This window comes from Eublepharis macularius, chromosome 1 (assembly GCF_028583425.1).
Source record: "Eublepharis macularius isolate TG4126 chromosome 1, MPM_Emac_v1.0, whole genome shotgun sequence".
Lineage (NCBI taxonomy): Eukaryota > Metazoa > Chordata > Lepidosauria > Squamata > Eublepharidae > Eublepharis > Eublepharis macularius.
In genome coordinates, this window is record NC_072790.1 from 116,309,063 (window position 1) to 116,335,406 (window position 26,344).

Consider the following 26,344-nt stretch of genomic DNA (forward strand, 5'->3'; position numbering starts at 1 on the left):
TCCTTCCTTGTTGTGGTCTGTTGTTTGTTTCACAAAGAGAGAAAGAATAATGGTAGTTTCGCTATTATTCCCCATAGAGGAATTTTTCAGGAGAGTGGCTGTTTTTCAACCACATGACACTAAAACTGCAGCAAAGCTAGTGCTGCCTGTCCACTAAGGAATCCCCGCAAGGTAGAAGTGAATTGGACCACAAATTTTGTTCTACTGGCCACTGAGCAAGGTACTCCCAGCTGCTGCTACTTGCAGAGAAAAAAGGGCTCTGCCCACACAAAGGTGGGAGGGGAAGAAGGAACAAGCAAGAACCTCAGCTTTGCAATAATTCCCTGTGGGGGACTATTGTGCGATGTGTACGTTTGTGTGAAGTGCTTGTTTTTCAACCAAACAACACCAAAATTGCAGTGGAGCTAGGGCTGCTAGTTTACCAAAGTAATTCCAAGTGAATTGGATCAAGGATTCCAATTCTATGGTACACTGGACAAGGTATTCCCAGCTGCTACTTGCAAAGAAAAAAAAAGGGCCCTGTCCGCACAAAGGAGAATGGGTGCTCTCTGCAGCATGTTTCCAAAGGTGATTGGCTGAAAGAGCTCTGTGCTGCTCCCTTGCAAGGCTCCAGTTGGAAGTGAGAAATTTTTCCCAAGATGTCAGTAGAATCAAAGAAAAACACAAGCTCGTACAGCATTGATTGATAAGCACTTAAACTTGGTGGGGAAGGCACAGATTATTTGGGGGAGAGGTTTCATAATTCCCAGGCATTTTGGATTTGTATTATTGTTCTGAAAAATCAAATAATGATCTGAAACAGCCATTTCCATGTATGTCTTCAGCTTGGAAATTTTGTAATGCACATCCCCTTGTTATTTCTTATTTGAAAAGCAGCCTTGAAAGCTGCCTTTGGGAATGAAGGAGCATTAGAGAGAAAGAAACTGCTGTCCTTTCCCTTCCCGCCATTTGTCCACTCAAAATTATTCCTCCCGCCCATGAGGGTAAAGATATAGAAAAGCCACCACTTGAAGAATAATGCAAGGGCATTAGGCCAGTTAACATAAAGCAAAGAGGCAATGAGTGGGAGACACTATTGCAGTGGGCATTTGAGTGGTCTGCACTCATCTAGAATTCAGGTGTGCTGGAGTTGTGGAATTGCAACATCTGCAGACAACAGTTTCACTGGAATCTATAATACAGCATTCAGAGGGTAGAATCTGTAGTATACTATAGAGACTAGGAGTCTCTCTTAGGAGACGAATTACGCGAAAATGCTCAAGTGAAGGGAAACGCAATGTTAGCTGGGAAGCCAAGTTTTAAAAGAGATCGGAAGGCTTTGTCAATTTCCCCTCTCTTCAGAGCTCACACAGTTTGCTCCTAACAGGGTTTATTTCCTCTTTGCCTCCCCAAAGACTCTGTCCCCCTCCCCTCCAAACCACAAGTTGATGCAAGGGGGCAGAAAACAGCCTCCAGGGAAAGTCACCGTGATGTCATCCTCATATTGGGGGGATTCACTCGGCCGGGGGAACAGTGGTTTTAGAGCAACTTCTCCCCCCCTCCCCCCGCTCTCTTTCACCACCCCTGGTAGTATTATTTGCGAGCATCGTCCACTCCAGCTAAATGTTCATTCAAAGCAGGAGTGAAATCTCTTTCATGTGCCTGAAAGACAATCTGGCTCAGCTCAGCTCACCGCTCGCCGATTAAGTAAGCAGGTGCTTTTGTAAAGTTTATTTTGCTCAGAGATAAGGAGACAGGAGAGCTAGAAATGGTGTGTGTGTTGTTTTGAATTGGCGGCAGCAGGAACTGGTTCTCGTGCAGACTTTTATGCAGGATGTTGCTCCCCCATCCAATTACAGAAAAGGTAGAAAGAAGCACCACAGATGCTTTGTAGTACCCAAAATGTTCTTTCTTGCCTGTAAAGATCACTCCTCGGAGAGTTTATTTCTTTCCTCTTTGTCTCCCCTTCACCTCACCTTCTGTAGAGAAGTGAAACTGACAGAGCCTCCCCATCTGTCTTTTAAAACTCGGCTTCCCCACTAACATTGCATCTCCCTTCACTTGAGCACCCTTGTGTAAGAGGTCTTGTGTAGAGAGATTCTAAGAGAAGTTTCAGAGTGAGTGAGCAGGCGCCTAAGGACATAGGCTTCTTCTGTGTATATTACACAGACTAGGAGAAACTAATTGTCAACTGTAAAGACACCGGAGGTAGCTTGCGGGTTGAAAGAGGGAAGAGACTATACTTATTAAGTGAAATTCTCTTCATTCCTTTGTGTTTAATTTTTCAAATCCAGCAATCTATTTCCATTCTTCTTTTTAGGAATTTGAGTCAGTTTTTAATCAATTCCCCCTTCATGAAAAGCAAGATTTGATTTAGCTCTCTAAAAAGTAATGTTTTTATTTATATACTATAAGCATAGTTGAACAATTAAGAACAAGGTGAGCCATTAAAGAAACAATTAAATACAAGCCAGGGCTTGTCTGAACATATCCTTGTTGAATCAGACTGCTTTTTATCCTTTTTAAATCATATTACAATGGCTTAACAGCAGGCGGAAGTCCACAAGTGAGAAAATCTACACTATCACATGGTTTAAAAAAACCCTCAGAAAATCCCTTCACAAAAGAATAAACGTATATAAATCTGATATCCAAAATCACATGATTCAAAAACCAGTGGAAGAACATTTTAATCTGCTAGGACATTTCATTCCCTGACCTAAGAGTAGCAGTTCTCAGGCAGAGAAACTTTAAAGGAAAATTACAAAGCGAGATTGCTGCAATTGAGTTCATTTGCAAATTTTGGGACAATGGATCCCTCAGAGTTGAATGGGGACATTACAAATGCTAATTTTCTGCACTTCGCACCCATGCTTTGTCAAGCTAATCACAGCATGTTTTATAGCTAGCTTCCTGACACTCTAATTATACCCCTCCCACTTTCTGCCTCCTTTCTAATGAAAGGAGCTCTGACTCTGGAAAGCTCATTCCTTGGAAATATAATTGGTCTTTAAGGTGCTACTGGACCTGAATCTTGCTCTTATTCATCTTAAGTAAACCTTTAGAATTACAGCTCATTTTCGTCTCCTTGTACATTTCACGAGCTATATTCCTTCTTTTTAAGGATCCACCTGTGGCAGTGACGCTTGGACTACGAATGGAAGAAATGATTTTCAATCTTGCTGATACACATTTATTTTTTAATGATTTGGAGGTATGTATACACAGAACTTCCTTTTCAGTCATAAATTGCTTCAGATATAATCTTAGAGAAGCAGGCTTACTTGATACAACCTCTTGCCAAATTATCTGTGAATATTAGATTGACAGAAACATGAAATGATTGACAGGGCATAATATTTAATTATAATAATTCCTCCTAATAATAAAGGGAGTGGTCTCATACCGCCAGTATGGCAGTGTAAGAGGGTAACCCAGACAGAAAGGCCAGTTTCTGAATACACAAGGAATACACAATACACACTTTTTTTTTAAGAACCATTAGAAAACTCAGGACTGTGCAATCTAGCAGTATCAGTAGAATGCAGACACCTTTAATTCTTCAGATCCTATTTACAGTCTTCCAAGTCCTCTAGTAACTTTAGAAGAATATCTAACAGTTGAAGATATGCTGGAATGGAGGGGATTAAATTAGGGTTGATTCCCCTTTTCCTGGCCCAGGCTACTATAAGCTTTTAAAGACTTTTTCCTTTTTTTTTTAAGTAAAAAATCCCTGGTGGGGAGGAGGATGGAATCAATTAGGATCAGAGAGAAAAGTACTTTATCTGACCTTAATTCACCTAGAGTAGTGAGGAAGAAGGTGTCAGCTAAGAGGATGGGAAATAAATGTAACTCTTCTTCAAGACTCAAAAGACTGAGAACATGGGATATATACTTTTAAAAACAAATGTTAAAATTAAAAAAACTGAAAAATTTATGGAGGATTCCCACTCATACCTGTTTTTGTTAACAAGATGTTTAATTAACTCTCCTAAAGGAATGCTGCATTAACTTCTGCTATCAACAGGGTTTTTTAAAAAAAAAAAGTTTGTAGAACTGACCACTGTTAAAATAGAACTATTGCCATAAGGATTATTTTCAGTAACTTTACATTTAAAAAACAAATTAAAACACTTTTAAAAATAAAGTAAAACCCTTTTCATAGTATTTTAATAATGATCTTTTTAATTATTATATTATTTACCTTTAAATCCTTATTTCCAAACCATTTTACAAGGCAACTAATTGCTTATTTATTGCTAGCATGAGTCTATACAGCTCTTTTGAAAAAGGAATATTGAAATATCTTCCAAGGCACCTTTACACTTCAATACAGTTCAATCCAACACTATCCTGTATCACAACACACATTTGGGACATACTGAAGTGTAGGAAGTCACTGCTGAGAAAGCAATGGCAAGGAAGTAGGCATTTTTCATTGCTAGCTATTGAAATTTTCCATGTATTAGTATCTTTATAACTAGACCCCAGCATTTCAGTGAATATTTTGAGCACATCTACTGAAAGCCTTCCACATGATGGACAAATTTTCAGAGCCTTTAGTGCCCCCCCCTGGATTATGGAACTCATGCAATTAATTTACTCCTGTTATTTCCATTCTCCAGTCTTAAATTTTAGCTTGCTTGTGACATTCCTTTGAATATTCACTGGGTGCTTCATTTGGCAATAGCCAGAAAAGTAACCTCCAGAGAATGAAATTAGTACATAGTATTGTACATTTTGGACGTGCCTAAGTATTTGATGATAGCTGTGGACAGGAAATACCTGCAAATAGGAAATATATGCAAACTCACACAAGATTAAATTTGAAAAAAAAATCAGGAGTTAGATAATTATATGCTTAAGTTTATTTTACTTCTTTTCTCATAAATTGTGAAAACAAGTCAACCTACACTACATTTTTTTACTATCAAGGAAAGCATTTCTGTATATTTGGCAGATAATCCATACCAATTTTAGTGCTAATTCCAGCAGATAATGGTGAATAGGAGTTGTTGTTCACCCTCGAACTGAAACTTCTAAGATTCGCTATATAATAGGATTTTTGTTTTTACTGCTGTGACTCATTGTTTTTATTGGATAATGAAATTACGGCCTATTCCAAAAGGATCGTTTTTGTGGGTCATCTGTAGGTTTTGCACTCTTTAATAAAAATGTCAAGTTCTGAAACATTTCTACAAAGAACTAGTACACTGAGATGTGAGTTAAATTAATGTTACTGAAGTAAAAAAATCAGTTATTGTACATGAAATTTGTGAACACTAAGTAATGGAAAATATATTTTATCTTTCTTAGTTTTGAACTTGCACAACCAGTGGCCCACTGTGACTTGAGTGTAGCCAGTTCTGTAGCTGTTTTGAAAGGTATTTTACCTTAAAATTAATGCAGACTCTTCCCCTCGCCCCCATTTCTATTCCATCTCCTGTTATGATCAAATAACCATATCCTGATGTTATGCTACCAAATTACTAGTTTCCATTGGGAATGGGAGATAATTAATTTAAGCTGGCATCCTAAATGTGCTTGAATTACATAATAAATGAACTATGTAGTGTTAACTTCAGTGGGTTTGTGCAGGTCCAAGTATGTTCAGGACTTTAGCCTAAAATACGAGCTGTTCTTCTGGAATTTGATAGAAACAGTTGCATTATTTTCTTCCAGATGTTCTAGTATTTGGGAAAATATTAATAATTGTGTTGAAAATAATTCTATAAAACTATACATTATTCTGTAATTTTTTATCTTTGGTCATTCTTTTAGTCCTCATGTATAACATAATGACAAGTGGCAAAGTTCTTAAACTAAAGTAGTAAAAAAAGAGATGAGAAATAGAAAAACCACTTTCTCCATTTATTGATACTGCTATAGATAATTTCATATGAAGCAAAAAGAAAAGATAAGCAGAAAAAAATGCATGTCCTTGATATTTTTATTCTAGAAATTAATGACAGCCATTTTCAAAATATAATAAAAAGGAAGGAAATGAGGAAAGGAAGGACTTTTATCACTGTCATTCTCTCATATATAGCTTCATTATTAGATTGTAATGGGACATTGATCACTTAAATGTTAATTGTAAATGTGCTGCTTATCGGATTCACAACAGCCAAACTAGATATTGTGTAACTTTAGCTTATAATATGTTACGTAAAAATGTTCCATATGCCTTCAGGTCTGCCTACAACCATATCTTCCTGAACTGCTTCACTGGTTTGGGTGGGAGAGATATCTTAAAAAAATTAGGAGGGGCAAGATGATAATTAGGGTATCTATGATTTTTTTTCTGGGAGAAAGCTCCCTCAAATCCTCTTTTGCCTAAGCTTCAGTTTCTTTCAACACATCAGCATACAAACGCCATTTTCATTCTTTCCATCCTATCATTTTTAGTCAAACACAAACACAAACAAAGCCGTTATTGTATCTGTTTATTTCTCCATATTGGCAAATAACAGTTGGAGGGTGATATACATTGGGAAAGTGTCAGCTATGGCCCCAGTCTCTCCTCTTGTCCACTCACACACCCACCCACACAGCTGTTTTGATTTATTAAAAAAAAATAATCAGAAAACCCAGTCATGAATCTCTGGCTTTCTAAATTGCTTTCTAAATTGTCCTGGAGGCCTTAACTCCCTAGCCCTGCTGTAGATCAAATGTGTGGGAGCCAGAAGTTGAATAGGAAAAAACATGAAGCAATGCTCTCCAATCATCCACCACAAATAACTGACAAGCATGCTGCTGAAACAAAAGAACTAGGAACAAACCAGGCCTACTTAACATATGCTTGGGAGAAAAAATATCTGAGAAGATGGTGGTGTACAGTCACAGGTGAAACAAATTCAGGCTGTCCAACTACCTTGCCTGACAAGCATACTTTTGCAATTCATCCACATTCCCCAACTCTGCACTTCTTGAGGAAATGATGTATTGGATATACGGGAAGTTTCAGCATGTGTTAGGGTCCTTGCTTGGGCAGACGTGTGAAAAAAAACCTCAAACTGGCCTCTTGTGCTGTTAAACATATTGTATAAAGTAAAGTGTTGTCTTGTTGCAGCTACCTTGTGGCAACCACTACTGGAGTTTTCAAGGCAAGAGACTAACAGAAGTGGTTTGCCATTGCCTGCCTCTGCTTCATGACCCTGGTCTTCCTTGGTGGTCTTCCATCTAAGTTCTAACCAGCGCCAGCCTACTTAACTTCCAAGATCTGATGAGATCAGGCTAGCCTGGACCATCTAGGTTAAACATAGCATATCCCAAACTGCTTTTCTACTTGCACAAGTTATTTTGTAAGAATGTTTTGGGTTCTTATACCACCCAAAAATTAATTGCACAACTTCCTGTGCACGTGGAAACACTGTTTGGAATATACTTTTAGGGAGAAAAGCACAAGGTATTTCGCAAGCAGAACCCCTCTAATATTGCAATCCTATGCAGAATTACTCCAGTCTAAGCCTACTGAAATCAATAGGCTTAGACTGGAGTAACTCTGCATAGGATTATTCTGTAAATCTCTTTACATTTCTGCTAGCACACCACTGCATCCAAACCAATATAACAGAACAAGGATTGTCATGTACACATGATATAGGGGACAGTGTCAAGAATGACAGTGAACTGTGAGTGATTATCAAAATGAGCATTAATACTGCAGAAAGACACTCAACTAAGGAGACATCAGAAAGTAGAGATGTTTATCAAAGATTTTGCCAAATGAAAAGAAAAAAATCCCATAAAAATTTACAAAAATTACCCTTTCCTTAGCCCATGGTATTCATACAGAGACTACCCAGATGTAGATCCAGAGGAGTTAGCCGTGTTAGTCTGCAGTAGCAAAATAGCAAAGAGTCCAGTAGCACCTTTAAGACTAATCAACTTTATTGTAGCATAAGCTTTCGAGAGCCACAGTTAAATGGACACAAATCTGACATTAAAAATGGCAACATCCAGAAACCAGTGGGAGAACACTTCAATCTACCAGGACATTCCATTCAGAACTTAAAGGTCACCATAGTTCAACAGAAACATTTCAAAAACAAAAGCCAACAGGGAAGCTGCTGAATTGGAATTCATATGTAAATTTGACTCTATCAAACTTGGATTGAATAGAGACTATGAATGGTTATCTCATTACCAAAAGTAACTGCCTTCAGGCATTCTATTCAGATTGTGCCATGGAGGGGAGGGGTCACCCCCAGTCTGGTTTGTGCATTCCTCCTTTTTAATGAACTTAACTTACATGACGCTTACTCCCTGCACCCTCTCCCCCCTCCCCTCACCACCTATATATCTCTGGCCAGTTTCTTCATACCTTTCATGCATCTGACGAAGAGAGCTATGGCTCTCGAAAGCTTACGCAACAATGAAATCGGTTAGTCTTAAAGGTGCTACTGGACTCTTTGCTGTTTTGTAGGTTCTTTTGCACTGCAGAATCTCTGAGGCTGCAAAGGCTGAAGACTCTGAGACTTTTTATTCTAGGAAAAATATGAGTAAGGGGAGACGTGATAGAAGTTTATAAAATTATGCGTAGGGTAGAGAAACTGGTTAGAAGAAGCTTTTTCTCCCTCTCCCATAATACTAGGTCACCCAATGAAGTTTATGGATAGTTCAGGATTGACAAAAGGAAGGGGTTTTTTTGCTCAATGAGTGGAATTCAGTGACAGAGAATGTGGTGATGGCTGCGAACATAGCTTTTAAAGGAGGTTAGATTTATGGAGGAGAGGTCCATCCATGGCTGCTGGTCATGGTGACTGAAGGGGAGCCTCCATCTACAGAGGTGGCAAACCTCTGAATACCAATGAGGGAGAGGCAGCAGCATGTCCTCAATCTCTATATCCTGCTTGTTTGGCACTTCAGGACAACTAGTAGGCCACTGGTCTGGTCCAGCAGTCTCTGCTTATGTTCTAGTCATAATTTTGTATCACCCAACCCCATGACTGCTATTTATTGAAGTTAAAAACACATGAGAACCAGATGCCAATCTCCATCTACATTCTTGCACTGTGATACTGCAATCATAATCTCCTTAGTCTTTGAAAGGAGTTAGCTGGGAATTACCCACAAACACATTTCCCTCTTCTGATTGAACTCCAAGTAATTATTCCTGCACCTTGGGAATTCACCAGATTTTGGAGGTTATTATTTTTTATCAGTCCTTCAACACTTGAGATATCAACTTGATAACTGGGTGATTTCTAGCTCCCCAACCCCACCCCATGGACTCTCAACCATGCAGGCATTTGGAACTCCCACCTGGAGAGGCAGAAAAATGCTATGCAGGTCACACATACATGTTGCTTCTTCTCTTTACATAATTAAGGTCTTTTTATCAGTACTTTTTTGTCCCATAACTTTTAAATATTATCATTCTTAACACAAACGTGTTTTCAGTGTTGAATCTAAGTATCTGTCTATTTTCAAGTATAACTATTAACTCAACTTTTGCAGTTGCACAGTTGTAATAGTAAATTGGAACTAGAGATATAGCCATGTATGCCTGGGCAGAAATCTAGTCTGAACTGGGTGACTCAGATGGCTCTATCTGTTTCTCTTTTTAAATTATCAGAGAATTGCAGAAAGACTTAAATCATTTTAATTTTTTTAAAGTTACGTCACACACATAATTTACCTTACTGTGAAGAGCAGTAACCTCATCATTTGCAGTTCAAGTAGCTGTCTTCTTATACAAGTATACATGGAAGTGGTTGGCAAGTACATAGGTTGGGATGTACTAAATCTCAATGTTACAGAACGGGTCATTTTTAAATATATGTAATTGTAAAAGAAAAAGTGATCCTGGTTCCCACAGCAAGTTAAAGTTTCAAGTACAATGATAAACTCAGGAGTACCCCAGTTTGGAAGGAGGTTAAAGTTGATTCTGTTAAGAACATCTTACAACATGTTCATCAGAATTGTCTGATGAAGTGGGCGGCAGCCCATATAAACTGACAGATGCCACAAGACTCCTGTTCAATTTTGCTGCACCAAACTAACATGGCTACTCGACTAGAATTTGCTAAAAGAATGACAAGCTTGCTGATTAGACTTCAGTGTGCAGATTCTGCCATCTTCTGGTGGCCACAAATGCAACTCCACATTTGTATATGTAATATCTTTGAAGCATTACCAAATCATGTAACTATTGCAAACAAACTTAAAGAATTTAACAAAGAATCTTTCAACAGGAATGTGATCAAGTACATATAGATGATGTTTCTTCAGACGACAATGGACAAGACCTAAGGTAAGCCATGCCTTTAAAAAAAAACAAAATTAACAATAATATAAAATAATCTTTATTTTATAAGAAGAAAAAGTATTCACTGTGACATATTTTGGGTGTTTGCAGTACCTACAGTTTTGCAACTGATGGCTTCCATGCAGCTGCAAGTAGTGCAAACCTTTGTCTGCCAACAGGTGTAAGAGGAGGAGTTGACTGGATGAGGAAACTGGCATTCCGTTACAGAAGGGTGAAAGAATTGTATAATACTTACAAGAACAATGTAGGAGGTGAGCGTTTTTTTTAATTTTAAAACTTGTCAGTTTCATTTGTCCTCTAAATACTACCCAAGCAAATCCTCTTGATAAAACTAATGTCTTGAATTTCACATTATTGTTAAAAACATTCTGAACTTTTGGGTGCTTTGGTATTTTATTCGTACAAAAAAAACCAGAGAAAGACATTTTTTTTAAAAAAAAATGATAAAAATATTAGTAAAAATGTATTCTTGACTACAACATAGAACAGCCTTTGATACACTGTATCCCTTCATAGAGGCAGGATCATATCTCTAATGTTTTCTCACCTTAAAAAAACTCCCTTCCTGTGAAAATCAACATATGAGAGAAAGGCACCTGTACATTTTCTATGTACAGGAAAGTTAGATGTTGGGCTTCGTATAGGAACAGTCAAGTGTGATTCTTCACTTGCAATCTAAAATGATACATTGCAAATATGACTGCATTCATGATGGTTCTAAATATATAGTTCAGCTCTGTGTCTAACACACTGAAGCAGTATACAGGATGTATTATTTTTTCTTCTTATAATTTGTAAATCTTCATGTACAAACACTCAGCCTGCTAGACACAGGATGGGCAGCAATGGAGAGGCGGAATAGGAGAACAAAACACACAAAAATGCACAAGCAAAGAAGATAGTGCCTGCTACTGAAAGACAGCAGAAAAGACATCCATTAGCTCTCCCTCAGGAGGGAGTTAAATAAATGAGTTATAACCAAAGCAGATGCCTTCTATGTGATCACCACCCACCTAATTTCAGGAGGTGGGAACACCCAGAGAACTTTGGTACATGATATTAGGCTGCCAAGTTCATTGAAGAGGATGCAGTTTTTTATGTACCTTGGTCCCAGACTGCTTAGGTCAAATTCAGGTCAAAACCAGCACTTTGACCTAGGGCCGGTGGAGTTTTTGGTTTTTTTAATGCAGGTGTACGGTGTTCATTTAGAATGGTTTCTGGTTAACAACATCGCCATTATATTCTGAATAAAAATGGCTCAAACATATCTCCAATAAGCAACAAATTACATGCAGTTTAGTAAAACAAGAGAAAACAGTTTGCCAATCTCTACTGAAGAGAATCTTATCCTGACTTTGATATTCTGCAGAAAGGTCTCTCAGGTAAATAGAAAGGCGTTTTATGCTCTCTGCACTTGAAATCTGAATTTTATACAGACTTCTTAATAATGTAATGTACAAAAATTGTAGACATTCTCAATACAGTTTCAGATTTTTCCCTGACCCACAGATTTGCCCCCCAACGATTTCAGAAGAGATCCTGGAACCACCATTGGTATTTTTTGCATTCTTACAAGCAGCTGGCATATGCTTCTTTCATCTTCCTTTCTCAAAAAAGTTATAGTCAAAGTTTAAGCATTAAGTATTAGAGATTAATCAGACTTATGTTTTAGAAATATCTATCTGTGCCCACATTACATTCTTGTATGAAGCATTTGTATACACTCTGCTCAAATTTTGTATCGGCGGGTAAGCGAATTAGCTAAATATGGCTTCTTTCCATGGGAGAATTTCAGTTAATTGTTTCAAACAGTTGTGTGATGGCAAAATCTAAAAATTCCTGCTACAGCTGAATGCATTTTTGACAATACATATTTTCCTTCTCTTACCAGGACTTCTTGGCCCTGCAAAAAGAGATGCATGGCTACAGTTAAGAGCAGAGATTGAAGCCCTCACTGACTCCTGGCTGACGAATGCACTTAAATCATTATCAATTATTAGTACACGGTGAGTGGGTGGTTGTTTGCCATACAGCAGAATAGCCTCAGAACAAGGCAAAATTGATGTGGAAGAGGAAAGGGTTTTATAATGTAATAGGTTATCTTGTTATTATTTTTTTTAAAAAACTAGCTTTCTGTGTAGCCTTGTAGCCCTGTGCATGTTAAAGACTACATGCTACATATATTTTTCTGCCTATTGCACCTGGCATAAGGAGCACAAGTTCCTTGGCACTAGGCCTTATTTAAAATAAGAGCAAACATCTATTTTAATGTATATTAACACATACAGAATTCTATTTATGTCAGCGCTCCCAATACTTTTTTTCAAAATGGCCAAACTATTGGCTTGAGTTCCACTCTAAATTTCTGCTAATAAAAAAAACTTCTGCAGACTCACCTCTCATGCTGTTCCTAGGCGTCCCTTGTTCCCCAGGAACAGCATTTCAGGAGCATTTGAGGCTGCAGAGTGAGGAAGACGCACGGAAATATGCTTTTACTGATAGAAATGGCTTTCAATGACAAAAATTTACAGCAACATCCAAGCCATTGGACTCTATTAATGCTAAATCAGGAGCATTAGTATTTGTAGGCTTTTGAATCGTCTGTCTGGAAGTTCAGAGCCATGGACTAATAGAATCAAAATTTCCTTTTAAAAATAGAGAAGGGATCTGGAAGGTACTAAAGTTGTAATCCTGAAATTAGTAATATTAACTTATTTCAGTAAGACTTGGCAGGGAGTGTTTGTGTGTGTGTGTGAGAGAGGCGGGGGATCAAATTGCGGGGGACAATTTACTTTTTTGTTGTACTGGACTGCTCTAACTGTCACTGAGCTTAAGGGGGTTTCTTTAATGTAAGTAGTCAGTGGTATGTTTCTTGGGTAATCTGAAAAATTAAAGTAATTAAACATTAAGGGAAATACAATTAAGCTTCAGTGCAGTATACAACTCAGGTACAGAGCTCAGATCATTCTGTGAGCATTTTTTACATTTTTGTTAACTCAAGAGATGCACTGCTACACTAATTGTGGGAAAGCATTTTGCTTTATATGTGCGTTACGTGCTGAACACATTGTTCCACTGCTTCAAATGGTTAATTTCCTCCTGTTAAGTGATCTCTGGGCAAACATCAGAAATAGGCCTATGCTCTCAGATGCTCCCTCATTTGTTTCCTGACCCCAGAAGAATCCCTAGCAACTCCATCTCTAAAATGCACCCTTTCTCTGATTACCTATCCTGTAGGTCTAGCCACATTTCAGTTATTCCTCTGCTAACATTTTATTTATTCCTCCTATCACTATTTATAACCATAGATTTATCTGCAAGGCTCATTGTCTTGTTCTTTTAGACTAATGTTACCCATCAGAAGACTGTAGGAACTTTTCAAACGAGTTACAAGTAACAGTGAACAATAAGTAGATTCATAAGCCCTTGAATTTCACATATAAGTTGCTCACTGAGTGGCATGTAGAACATAGATTGGTGTAATCTCTAAATTATACAAAAATTCTCCATTAATTACATTTAAATGAGGAGGATATATAATCTAGTGCAATTATGAAAAAGCTTTAAATCAAGGGGTTTTTTTTTGTCATTGTTGGGCATCATATGGAGCACTTCCAGCCTTGTTTGTGGTAGAGAAAGCCCTCAAGTAATAACTGAGTTATGGTGACCCCTAGTGAAGTTTTCATGTCAAGAGACAACAGAGGTGGTTTGCCATTGCCTGCCTCTAGTAACCCTGGTCTTCATTGGAGGTCTCCCATCCAATTACTAACCAAGGCCGACCCTACTTAGCTTCTAAGATCTGATGAGATCAGGCTCACCTGGGCTATCCAGCTCAGGTCCCAGCCTTGTTTAAACATCCAGAAACATTTTATACACAAGAAACTTTCTGTGTCCACATACATATGACTTGAATTCTAGAAAGTTAGAAAATTAACAAGCAAACAACACTATATTATTAAGCTTGAGGGTTGCAAAGGAGTAGCCATGTTAGTGTTTTATAGCAAAATGAAACCAGTGACACTGTATGGAATAACAACATTTATTTTAATATGACCTTTCATGAGTCACAGCTCACTTCTGCAGATCTGTGAAAGGAATTCAAACTGGGAATTCTACTTAAGGGAAAGATTACAACTTGGAGGAAAGGGAAATGAGACAGAGAAGTTGAGTCTTTCATTTGTAAATTCTCTCTATAACTTACTAGAACAGGATATGCAAGGTGATGAAGTCAACTCAAGGAGCAGTAGTCTGAAGTTTAAGTGAAAATTAACTGATATTGGTAACAGAATTTTTATAAAATGGGTCCAATAGAGTTGTTAGAGATAGTAGTCAGTAAGGAAATTCAAGTCTCTGTTTAAGCCATAATGTCAGAATTCTTGATAAGTTCTAATTTAGCACATTCATACTGTATATTCACTTTGAAGTATTTTTGTAGAATAGTAACTTTCAGGTCTGTGGTAGAGTGTCCAGGAAGATTAAAATGTTCCACTACTGGTACCTTTTGTGATTTCTTGTATCAGATTTGTGTTCATTGATTCTCTCCTGCAGAGATGGACACATTAGTCCAATGTATAATAGAAAGGCATTGTTGGCACATGGAGGCATATTTTAAAATGGATGATGTGCAAGTTGATGAACCCAGGATGATGTAGCTGCTGTTATTTGGTCCTGAAACAGTGTTGCCAGAATGTATATGGGGACAAAGTTGGCATCTGTTGCAAGGTTTGGTTCTTGGGTTTGTTTCTCTGTTAGATGGCCCATGGTTATTGGTGAGAAGCTGTTCTAAGTTAGGGGATTGCCTGTAAACAAGGAAAGTCCTTCCGCTCAAGGCCCTTGAAATAGCAATATCCTTATCAAGGAAAGGCTGTAGGCTATCAGTGATGCATCGAAGTGGTTTAAGTTGTGAGCTGTAGGTGATGACCAGTGGTGTTCTGCTGTTACCTCCTCTGAGTTTGTCTTGTAGCAGGCTGGCTCTGGGTACCAGTCTGGGTTTGTTAATCTGCTCCTTTCCCTTATTGAGTAAGTATTATAATCCAAAAATGGTTCTCCATTCCCACTTGTGTCTGAAGAAGGTAGCTCTGACTCTTGAAAGCTTATTCTCTGAAAATCTTGTTGATCGTTAAGGTGCCTCTGAACTCAAATCCTGCTGTTCTACTGCAGACCAAGTGCTAATACCTAAGACAATGGACCATCCTGGGTTTGTACATCAGTGTATCTTGGGTAGTAGATAGAAGTCCCTGGATGAGGGTCACAGGGTGTGTCCATACCAAATTGTTCTTATTTATGAGTGGACAGCTTCTTCATAATCTTGTTCAGATTTTTCTGGTATTCCTCTGTAGGGTCTGAGGCAAGTGGTTTGTAAGAGGCATTGGAGAGTTGTCTCTTGGCCTCATGTATATAATCCACTTGTTCCAGGATGACAACTGCACCCTCTTTGTCAACTTAAGCTTTCTTTATTATGATGTCAGAATTGTTTTTGAGGCTGTCTATGGCATGCCTTTTGGCAGTGGGGTGGCCAGAGAAAAAAAATTAGCGAATGTCCTCCAGTACTTCTGCAGATCTGGCACTCAAGGACCTCTGATTTGTATCTACGGAATAATATTCTCAGATCAGAGTTGTGCAGAAGCGTAATTAAGATTTAATTTCAAAACAAATATCTTGCTGATGGGTGAGATTTGGATTAATAAATAATGTCATGCATATAGCCAGTTTGTTTTAAAGAAACTGTTACCATTACATAGATTTATGCTGTGCTTTTCTCTATAGGAGTAACTGCGTAAATGTCTTGGTAACAACAACCCAACTTATACCAGCCCTTGCAAAAGTCCTGCTATATAGTTTAGGAGGATGTTTTCCCATTGAAAATATTTACAGTGCAACCAAAATAGGTAAGAAAAATAATCTTTTAAAGTTTCTGTTCATTTGTAGTTGGGTTTCAGACCCATTTCCCCTGATAATAGAACACTTTAGGTTGAACATAAATTTCCAAGGAACTTGTCATAGATATGTATGAAGAGCCACAGGGCCAAAATTAATTGGTAATGGTAATGTACATAAATCGCATATTTTTATGAATACTGTATCAGATTACGGAAATTCTTTGGTATTTTTCACTTCAACCAAATCCCTCTATAGAAATTGGTATCTGAAGTTTGGTTCAACTTCATTGGAGCCGTGAGCTTCTTAACGTTTGAAGTTTAAAATAACTAGTTTCTAGTAAAGTGCAATTGGTATTCCCAGAAATCAAGATAACTGTAGAAATGTTAGTTTGAGAGAGACTGCACTCATGGCACAGGTGGTTATTGGAACATGACTATGACAATCGATATGCAGTTCATCTCAAGACCCTCCCACACCCATCTGCAATATTCTTCAGTGGTAGGGTGAGGCAGTATCAACTTCTGGGAAAATACTTCTTCTGGTCACAGGGTTGTTTTCCTTTTACTGAGCAGAGGGAAGGGCTTCCCTCAACAATACCCATTGGCTCTGTCTGGCTACCAGGTTGTCAACTATGTTTTCTTAGCACGAGAAAACTCCCGTTTTTTTCCACAGCCTTTTCTCTTTTCTTGAAGACATCAGAGCCTCAAATCTTACTTTTCAGACAAAGACCTCATAGATGTGAGGTCCCCTCCTTGCGTAAGCTGAGAACGTTCAGCAACAAAGAGCTTACACTTAAAGGCATTCTTCCCTTCCTACTATGGTTGGCAGAGTATAGCAGCAAAGCACTCATTGATGAAAGCCTCATGGAGGCATACTCCTCTTCCCTCTCTTGCCAGGAGGTTGTGGCCACAAAGCATTCATGGACAAAGGCCTCATGACAGCACACTTCCCTTTCTACTCCTGCCAGGATTTTTTTGACACTTACAAATAAAGTAAAGCCTCAGACATGACCTTGCAGAGAACTGCTTTCCCTTTTTTGACTGGCTAGGTTGTGTGAAGAAGCACTTGAGGCCTCACAGAGGTACTCAGGGACAAAGGGCTCTTCCCCTGCCCAGGGCCGGATCGGGGGGGCAGGGGGTAGTCTGCCCCCGGGCGCCGCCAGGGAGGGGGCGCTGGGAGCAGCTCCCAGCTGCTGGAGCGCGCAGGCGGCAGCATGGGCAGCCGTGCTGCCTTTTGCTTGCCCAGCGGGACAGGGAGTGGCTGGCTTGCAGTGCACCCCCTGTCCTGCAGGGCAGGCAAAGGGCAGCGCGGGCGCCCATGCCATTCGCTTGCCCCGCAGGAGAGGGGAAAGCCGGCCGCCCCCTGTCCCGCGGGGCAGGTGCATGGCGCGGGCAGCCTCACAGGCTCCTGTGATGCCTTTCACTTGCCCCGTGGGACAGGGGGCAGCCGGCTTGCCGAGCACCCCGTCCCGCAGGGCAGGCAAAGGGCAGCGCAGGCGCCCACGCCATTTGCTTGCCCCGCAGGAGAGGGGGCAGCCGGCTGCCCCCTGTCCCACAGGGCAGGCGAAAGACAGCATGGGGGGCTGCAAAGCCGACCGCGCCATTTGCCTGTGGAGAAGCGAATGGTGCGGGCGGCTTCCCAGCCCTGCATGCTGCCTCCGGCGCCGGCACAATGATGTCACCAAAATGATGTCATCATGCCGCGTCGGGAGCATGCGCGCGGTGCATGTGCGCACGAGGACCTACAAGCGTTGCCCCCGGCGCTGGGCACGCTAGATCTGGCCCTGCCATACCTCCCAGTGGAGGGAGAACTTGCTGCATGACTTACCTGGCAGTGTCCAGCCTTGTCTGTGTGACTTGTTTAGGCATAGGGTGGTTAAGAAGTACGATTAACTTTGCCTCCCCAGAGACAGTTAACACACAGACACAGTTATGGTCATGGCAAGCATGGAATTTATGGAACTTATGGACACAAAAGAAGGTTTCTTAGACCGATACTTTGCTTATTCCTCATCTCCTCCCAGGGCCACCTGTCTGTATAGGCAATCTAGACCTAGGGTGCTACCCCAAGGAGCACCAAAAAAGCCTTGCACTAAGCTGCCACCACCTACAGCTTCACCCTTGGTTTTCCTCTGTCCACACATGGCTGCTGGCCACCTTCTCAGCCAGCACTGGATACAGGAGCTGCAGTACCTGGCTTTGTCACAGAGCTGCTGACTATTGGGTGCAGTGAAGCTGGGATGGGAGGCTGCAGCTGGAGCAGGGCAGGCAAAGTAGATTGATTAGGGGCTTTGAAGTGACTAACTAAGATGATATTAGGACTGGGAAGGGGACAGCTGGCTCTGCCTCTCACTCACGGACTTATTATTGTCCCCACAGTCCTCACTGCCAGAGGGCTGGCAAATGAGGAGGCTGCTAAGGAGGTACACAGGTGCTTTTGGCTGTGGCGTGCCACTCGACATGCTGCTGTAGGTGCTGTTTCTCTGCAGCATGAGATGCCAGGGTGCCAAAGCCTAGCCCACTCCTCCTGAAACCTCTCTGCTCTCCAACTCCCAAGTTGACCTTGTTTATTGCTCCTCAAATTTCATGATGAAAAGGGATCATTTTTGCAAGAGGTAGTAACTGTCCCAGCAGACGCACTACTTTCTCACTCACCACTTCTAGTCCTCCCTACTTTGATTGTTTTCTGCCGTTTTTTTCCCCAGACAAGCTCCTTGTGCAGCATTATGTAAGCAGTCAGGAAGGACAGTTTTCAGTTTGTGTGTGTGTTGGGTGTCATATCTGAGGCATAACGGTCTTGAAGCAGGCAAAGGGTGAAGGAGCAGAGACTTCAAGTAATGAGTTGCAAAAGCAGAGATAAACTTTCCAGAGTAGGAATCCACCTCCTCATTAACTAAGCTGGGGAGGAGGGGAAGGTTGCCATTGGGATGATTGCACAGAAACAGGCTATGAAAGGGTCAATAGCCACCACTGAGCTTTTAGTCCTCTTTGGAAAGCAGTATCATAATATCTGGAAGTCCTGTTTCCTAAACGGGGATGCTTTGGCTCAGTGATAAAGTTTATTGAAGGCTGCAATCTTAAGCACACTTAACCTGTGAATAAGCATCAAACACAGTGGCACTTACTTCTGAGTAGACATGTACAGGATTGCTCTGCAAGTCACTTATACAAAGACAAGGCCTATGACAGTTTTTTACTTCCCAATCCACTACTATAGAACACACAGGGATTGAAAGAACATGTGTGAAAACAAATAGGAGAAAAGGAAGGAGAAGCGATTGCTTCTTTCTCTCCCTTAATTTGTTTCCTGAAAGTTTGAGACGTTCCCAGCAAATGTGCTTATACATTTCAGAGTCAGGGCATTCCTGAGTCAGGGTTAGTGGATGCTCAGGCGTTTCTGGGTCTCCAGTGGGGCATTCTATCTGTTTTCATTGCATTCCAGATGTGTGGGGGGGGGGCTTTGCATTTTTTACTCTGCCCAGGTCTGTATTAGAGTTAATGAAAGTTTTTAAAAAATGGTATCTGTTATTTGTTCATTGATTATTTTAAATACCAAGCAAATAATGTTAACATTCATTCTAGACTTCTTTGTCATTGAATTGGAGAGGGGAAGGGGGGAACCAAAGTCATAGTTTGCCTAGGCACCAAAAAACTTAACCAGCCTTTTCTCCTCCAAGCCCTGATTGCAGAGTGGCTGTGTTCTTTGTGAGAGCGGAGACTAGAGGGGGCCGTCTTAATTTCCTTGTTAAGTAATGATGTTTTGCAAAGTTACAGATGTCAAGTGGGACAGAGTAGTAGCATCATAAGTAAAAATGGACCTGCTGGAAATGCAGAACCATGCATCCAGTTCACCCTCAGTGTAGACACTAGAGCAGAGACTTCCTCCTAGACATCAGGATGCACTTTCTCAACCACCTGTTTCCCCCATCTGAGGCGGCGGGGGTGTGGTGTGGAGATAACACCCAGGGATTCCAGCCTAGTCTAGTATTCTAGTTTCCATAATAGTTTCCACTACTAAGTCATCACTTGATGATGACTTAGTAGTGTCTCGTCACAGAGTCCTGATCACAGTGAGAGTCCTTAGAAGATCTTAGTTTGAACACATAAGGATAAGAAAGGAGAGAAGGGCTGGATAATACTACTCAGTCCATAGATTTATGCATGGGTTTTCTCCCTTGAAGACAATTTAACTTTTTGGCTGTCCCTTCCTTCTTTGTGCTCTGGTGGAATTCCCCAGTTGCTACTTAGTTGGTTCAGTTGGGCCAGATGACTCTCCAGAAATTCAGCCCCCCTCCACCACCAGTGTTCTCTAGAGTTGACTGTTCTCTAGCGTCACCTGCTTTGAGCTAGTGTGCTCTCCTCTGTAAAGCATTGGTCTCTTAAGAATTTATGGCTAAATGTGTGCACTGACAAAATTTCCATTTCAATTTTGGATGCAGGGGTTCCAAACCAACTGTGCGCTATTACTGGGCGGGGGGGGGGGGTTCAGCTGGTGCACTGCCCTTATGTTATTAATAACACTGTTGAATAAAATGGAACTTACATCTGAGTAGAAGAGTCCTGTGGCGCAAAGCGCTAAGCTGCAGTACTGCAGCCCAAGCTCTTCTCATGACCTGAGTTTGACCCTGGCGGAAGCCAGGTTCAATTAGCCAGCTCAAGGTTGACTCACCCTTCCATCCTTCCAAGGTCGGTAAAATGAGTACCCAGTTTCCAGGGGGTAAAGTGTAGATGACTGGGGAAGGCAATGGCAAACCACCCCGTAAAAAGTCTGCCAAGAAAACAACGTGATGCAACGGCCCCCCATGGGTCAGTAATGACTCGGTGTTTGCACCGTTACCTTTACCTACATCTGAGTAGACCTGCTGGGGTCTTGGTTTGTTTTGCAGCACTACCCACGCACTGGCCTGTCTACCCCACCTCCATCAAAGCATTTGAATGGTTCTGTAAGGAAAAGTGCCATGGGTGATGGGGTGGGATGGTCCTTATTCTTCTCTAAAAGCCTCTTGAGTGTCCTCTCAGCCTGTCTACCTTAAACAGGAGTGGTGGGTATTAAGAATTCTGTCTGAGACTGAGAATTTCTGCAGGTCAAAGTGTAAAATGCCATACCATTGATGGACTCGTGGTTTGACTAAGCTTAATGTTTTCACTTCATTTTACAATGGAAGGGAGAAGTAGTACTCTAATATATACAGGAGCTGGCCTTCACCCTGGATTTTGGTTTTTCCCTTTACCTTGTGCAGAGATTTCTTGCAGGGGATTCCAGAGTCCACTGTCAAAGGCTACCTTTTGGAAGTGACTAGAATCACAGGATATAACACATCTGGTGTATCATGGTGGTTAAGAGAATAAACTGTGATTTCATCAGTCAGCAGCTCAGTTTTCTACTTGGTTGCCATCTTGGTATGCAGCTACAGATGGACAGCCTTCTTTCTTCCCTCAACCATAGTTTTTTACATATACTTTTTCAAAGTAATCCGTAGGCTACCTTATAGAACTGTTGTGAAAAAACGAGTAGGCAGTTCTTTAAAATTATTGCCTTATCTCTTATGTAAGCTTAAGGAGATCTAATCACAAACTCCTGCTCCTAGGATTTCAGGAACTATTGAAGTCAGGAATAGGGATGAACACAAACCGAAACACGAACCAAAGTTAACCAGGCTGGTTCATGGTTTTAGAAGAACCGCAACGAACCGCTATGATTTTTAGGGCTGTTTGTTTGGTTCTTGTTTGGGTTCATCACTTCAGACAGCCTGGATCCAATCAATCTATTCCCTAGGCCATCGGGGGATGGACTTTTGCAGACCTTCTACAGCCCTGGGAACACCAATGTCAGATCTCCAAAGCTTGATAGGCAGCTCTGGCTGCCAACCAGAGAGCTCCCCTTCTGCTCTATGCGAGCAAAAGGATATATAAACCCCATCTCTGGTGAGTAGTTACAGTTTCCAGCAGGCAGTTAGACAGAGAGGAACTGTTGTTGGATTCTCAGTCACAGAGGGGGGTATTTGAAGCTTGTGATTGAGATTCTGGTGCTTCAGGACTCTGAAACACCTGCTTATGCCACTGCCAGACTCAGCAGCCAAGCCTAGTGGGTTCTTCAGCTCAGGACTCTTACTTAGAGCACCTATCTTGGCTGGGAAGGTGCCTGGGTGGTGGGTCAGGCTCTGACCTCACCCCAACCTCTGCCACTGCCAGGCTCAGGGGCCAAGCCTAGCAGGTTCCTCAGCTGAGGGCCAACAAAGTGCTGTCTTAACAGCCACAACGCCATGAGGGTTAGAGTGGGGGACAAGGTTGGTCGTGAGGCAAAGAAGTCCAAGCCCATCCTGCTGGCCCACCAGTGCTCACCACTAGTCAGGAGATCTCAGAGGCAGAGCCTCTTCTTCCAGATCTGCTTGTGGGGATCAAAGAGGAGGCAGAAGGCTTGTTAGCATTGCCAGAGGAAGAGCAACTGCTAAAACTTTTTCAGGAAGAGGAGGAATTTCAGGGTGCTGATGAATCGGGCAGTGGGGTCATGGAGAAACATCCAGCTCCTCCACATCTCAACCACTTGGGGCTACCCCTGTCTGCAGTCCACCCCTCACTCAGTCCTCCCAGCCCAGCCACACAATGGCAGTTAAGCCTCCATCCTGACCTACCAACTCCCAATCCCCGTTTTAGGTCCACACTTTGGCAGCACTTCGTAACCCTCCCCAATGAACCCTGTGTGGCGTGTTGCTGGGCCTATGATGACCTGGTGCATAGTGGCTTGGACACCAAGCACCTGTCATCCACTGTCTTCCGTGGGCATCTGCAGAGACTGTCTGTTGCCTCTGGAGCAACAAGAACCATCCAGAGGGGGGACGAAGAGGGCTTCTGAGCAGAGAGAAGGGGGAGAGGAATGGAATTCCACCCCAAGGAAGAAGACTCACACCGAGAGTGCTGTGGGTGGGAGTCGAAATTCCAGGCAAACTATCCTTCAGGAAGTTGTTCCCTCAGGTCGGTGGCACTGCCAAACAAAAGGAGTAGGGGGAGGGCTCAGGAGGTGAGCACTTGTATAGTGTCTGAGATGATTGCCCTGGATGGACTACCTTTGTCCATTGTGGAGAGTGCGGGCTTTCGCCAGCTGCTGCATCATTTCACCCCCTGGTATAACATCCCCTTGCAGCTGACCATTGGCTAGTGAGTCTTGCCCTCCATCTACCACTCTATGGCAGAGCTGGTCAGGAACAAGTTGTCCAGAGCATGAGGGTGGACCGTGCACTTCACAGCAGCTGACCTGTGGAGCAGTCATCATGGATACCTCACCCTCACTGCCTACTGGTGGCAACCGGAGGACCTCTAGACCACCAGGGCACAATCAGGGCCCCGGGAGGAGGGAACAGCCCTGCCACCAGGCTACAGAGTGGTTCTGCTCCAGGTGCAGGGGACAGATGCTGACCACATGGGAAGGAACATTTCTGCCATGATCAAGGCTGGACTGAGGGAGTGGGTGCCTGTGGGTGATATTGTCACGGATGCTGGTAGAAACATGGTGGCAGCCCTGAATGCCGCATCCCTTGACAGCATTGTGTGCCTGGCGCACAAGATGCATTTGGTCATGAGGGATGCTCTCTGGCTGGGTAGCACCATCTAGCCCACTTGCGACCAGGGAAATTGGACATGCGTGCCCTGTTGGACAGCTGCTTGCGTCTGGCTGCCCACTTTTCCTGCAAGATTAAATCTGCCCACCAGCTACACAAGAGACAGGGGGAGGGGGAGTCCAAGCACCAGCTCCTCCAGGACTTGCTCACCTATTGGAACTCCACCTATGTAATGATTGCTTGTCTGGTGGAGCCAAAAAAAACCAATGTGGTGGAAGGTATGTCCTCTGTGCTCATTTTGCAGGGAGGGGGGAAGGAGCTCAGCATTAGCTCTATGGACTGGCTAGCTCTGTCCCAAATGGTCCATGGCCTGAAGCTGTTTCAGGACACCACTGACTTCCTCTGCTCCTACACAGATGGGGAAAGCCATCTTCCTGATCCGTAGGCTGGACCAGGTGCTGACCTAGAGCAGGGGGAAGCTCTTCTTCCCAGGGTCAGGGACTTGGTGAGAAGGTTGCAGGCAGGCATGGCTGCCCACTTGCATCCTCTCTGCCAAGAGGAAGTGTACAGACTGGTCAGTATCTGTGATCCCCATATAAAGGGCAGCATTGTGATGCACAGCGCTGAGCTCCAGCAAGAGAAGAAGAGCCTCAGCAGAGAGGTCTGGAGGATGCAGGCCAAACAATATGGCCAGAAGGAGAAGGGCATGGAAGAGGGGTTGTTGGAGGAGGAAGCAGATGAGCCCAGCGACCCAGGCCATGAGAGCCCACCCAACCAGGACCCTCCCACTACTGGTCCTCGGTGGTAAACTGAGAGGTTGACAGCATCAGGGAGGCCAGGCATGCCTTTGTGAAGGACTCGACGGAGGTGATGGTGCGAGAGTACCTTGCCGAGCCCCCTGACTCCAATCCTTTGGAGTACTGGGCACACAGAGCTGTCATCTGTGGCCATGAACCTCCTGTCCTGCCCCGCACCAGTGTCCAGAGCGAGTGGGTATTCTCTCACCTGGGAGACCTCCTGCGTGTCCGTCGCTCACACTTGTCCCCAACCCTGGTGGATCAATTGGCCTTCATAAAAGTCAACTTCCCGCTTCTGGGCTACCCCTTCTTTGACCTTGGGAATTGAATATCCAGGATCCCCCCATTGAAAGTTAAGCTTGCCCCCCCCCAAACAGTTGTCTGGGGGTATCAGGGCTCTGAGACAACCCCATCCTTGCCAAGTGCAAATGCATTCCCCTACAAGGGGAATTTTAATCTCCTTCCCCATGAGTTCTCCCATTCCCTAGTCCACTGGTGCCTGCCGCCTGCCAGCTGCATCCCAGCAGAGAGACTCCATAGCTGAGTTCATTATTATTTAGAGCACCTGTTCAGACTGGGAAGGTGCCCCTCACAAGGGGAATTTTAACCTCCTGTTGCGGAGATGGATTCCGCTGATGGAAGGCTTCCCTCTCGGCCACCCCATTGGGGAGATGGATTCTGGCGATTGCTGCTCTCACCTCGAGGGGATGGGCTTCCCCTTTGTCCTTTTCTGCCTCCTCCCCAGCAGAAAGACTCAGTCATCCAGAGCCATCCAAAGTGAGACCATGTCCCAGATGGGAAGGTGTCTGGGTGGATCAGGGCTCTGGACCACCCCCTGTCCTTGCCAGGTGCAAATAGCAGCAGTGTAGACCTCCTTTTCACTCTCAATGCTGAGGTCATTTGAGGACAACAGTTTATGAAGGTGTTGAGGTGACATGCTCACAAAGTCTTCACAGTCCACAACCTCATCTACATGTTCACAGGCGATCAGCCATGTCCATCAAGTCAATGTGGTTGTGGCTCTCTGCAAAGGATCGCACTGCCAGGCAGTTTGAGGGATGGAAGTGCAATTTCATGTACTCTCAATAAGCTTTGGCCACTACCTCCACCTGAAGAATGCAACAGTATATAAGACATTGTCAACTGTCAGAGTCAGCCAAGACGAATAGACGAATTTTTCACCAGATCTTCTATGGCATCACCATTGGAGTCTTTGATCTCTATTAACGTCTGCTTGGCTTCGGCCATTTCAGAAAGAAACATGGCTCGGAAATAAGGAACAACACAAGCCATCACTAGCTTGTGACAGGAAATTAACTTTGACCCCACCTTTTGGGAGAACATACGTTTTAAAAGCTTAATGGCTTTACATTTATACAAACAAAACTGTAACTGAGGTCTTTGCTTATGAACTTGAATGTAGTAATAGAATAAGGCTGGCATTATCAAAGCTAAAGTGCAGAGTATTTTGAACCCAAGCTATCATGAAACCCAAATACTAGTAAACTTATTTTCTAATTTCACAAGAACGGTATCAGGCTAGCTGGATAAACCTTGCCTATTTTTTAGAATCACTTTGATTTTGTTTCAATCACAAACCAAAGTGCAAATATAGAGCTGGCCTTCAAAGCATGCACTCCTTGCTCCATGACATCCCTTTGCCAACATTAACTAGGGTGTCACAGTACCATGGTTAACCCTAGCCTGGTTTCTTTGAAACGGTGGCTTGAAGAGGGTTATGTACATCTAACTTTTGAGTCTGACTCATCTTGCAGAGACAGTTTGCAAAACTTATGTTCTTATCTAATTAATCCATTTTCACTCCAAATATGGACTCCTGAACACAGCAGGTTGGATCCA

At 42.5% G+C, this 26,344-nt stretch overlaps 1 protein-coding gene across 1 annotated transcript in view; it reads left to right on the forward strand.

Moving 5' to 3' along the window:
• EYA4 (EYA transcriptional coactivator and phosphatase 4) overlaps positions 1-26,344 on the forward strand; it is a 236,115-nt gene that overhangs the window by 200,855 nt on the left and 8,916 nt on the right. Inside the window, exons 14-18 of the mRNA XM_054978088.1 lie at positions 3,104-3,193; positions 10,179-10,237; positions 10,343-10,503; positions 12,144-12,258; positions 16,019-16,140. Of these exons, the coding sequence (XP_054834063.1) occupies positions 3,104-3,193; positions 10,179-10,237; positions 10,343-10,503; positions 12,144-12,258; positions 16,019-16,140 (547 nt within the window). The remainder of the gene's footprint in view (positions 1-3,103; positions 3,194-10,178; positions 10,238-10,342; positions 10,504-12,143; positions 12,259-16,018; positions 16,141-26,344) is intronic.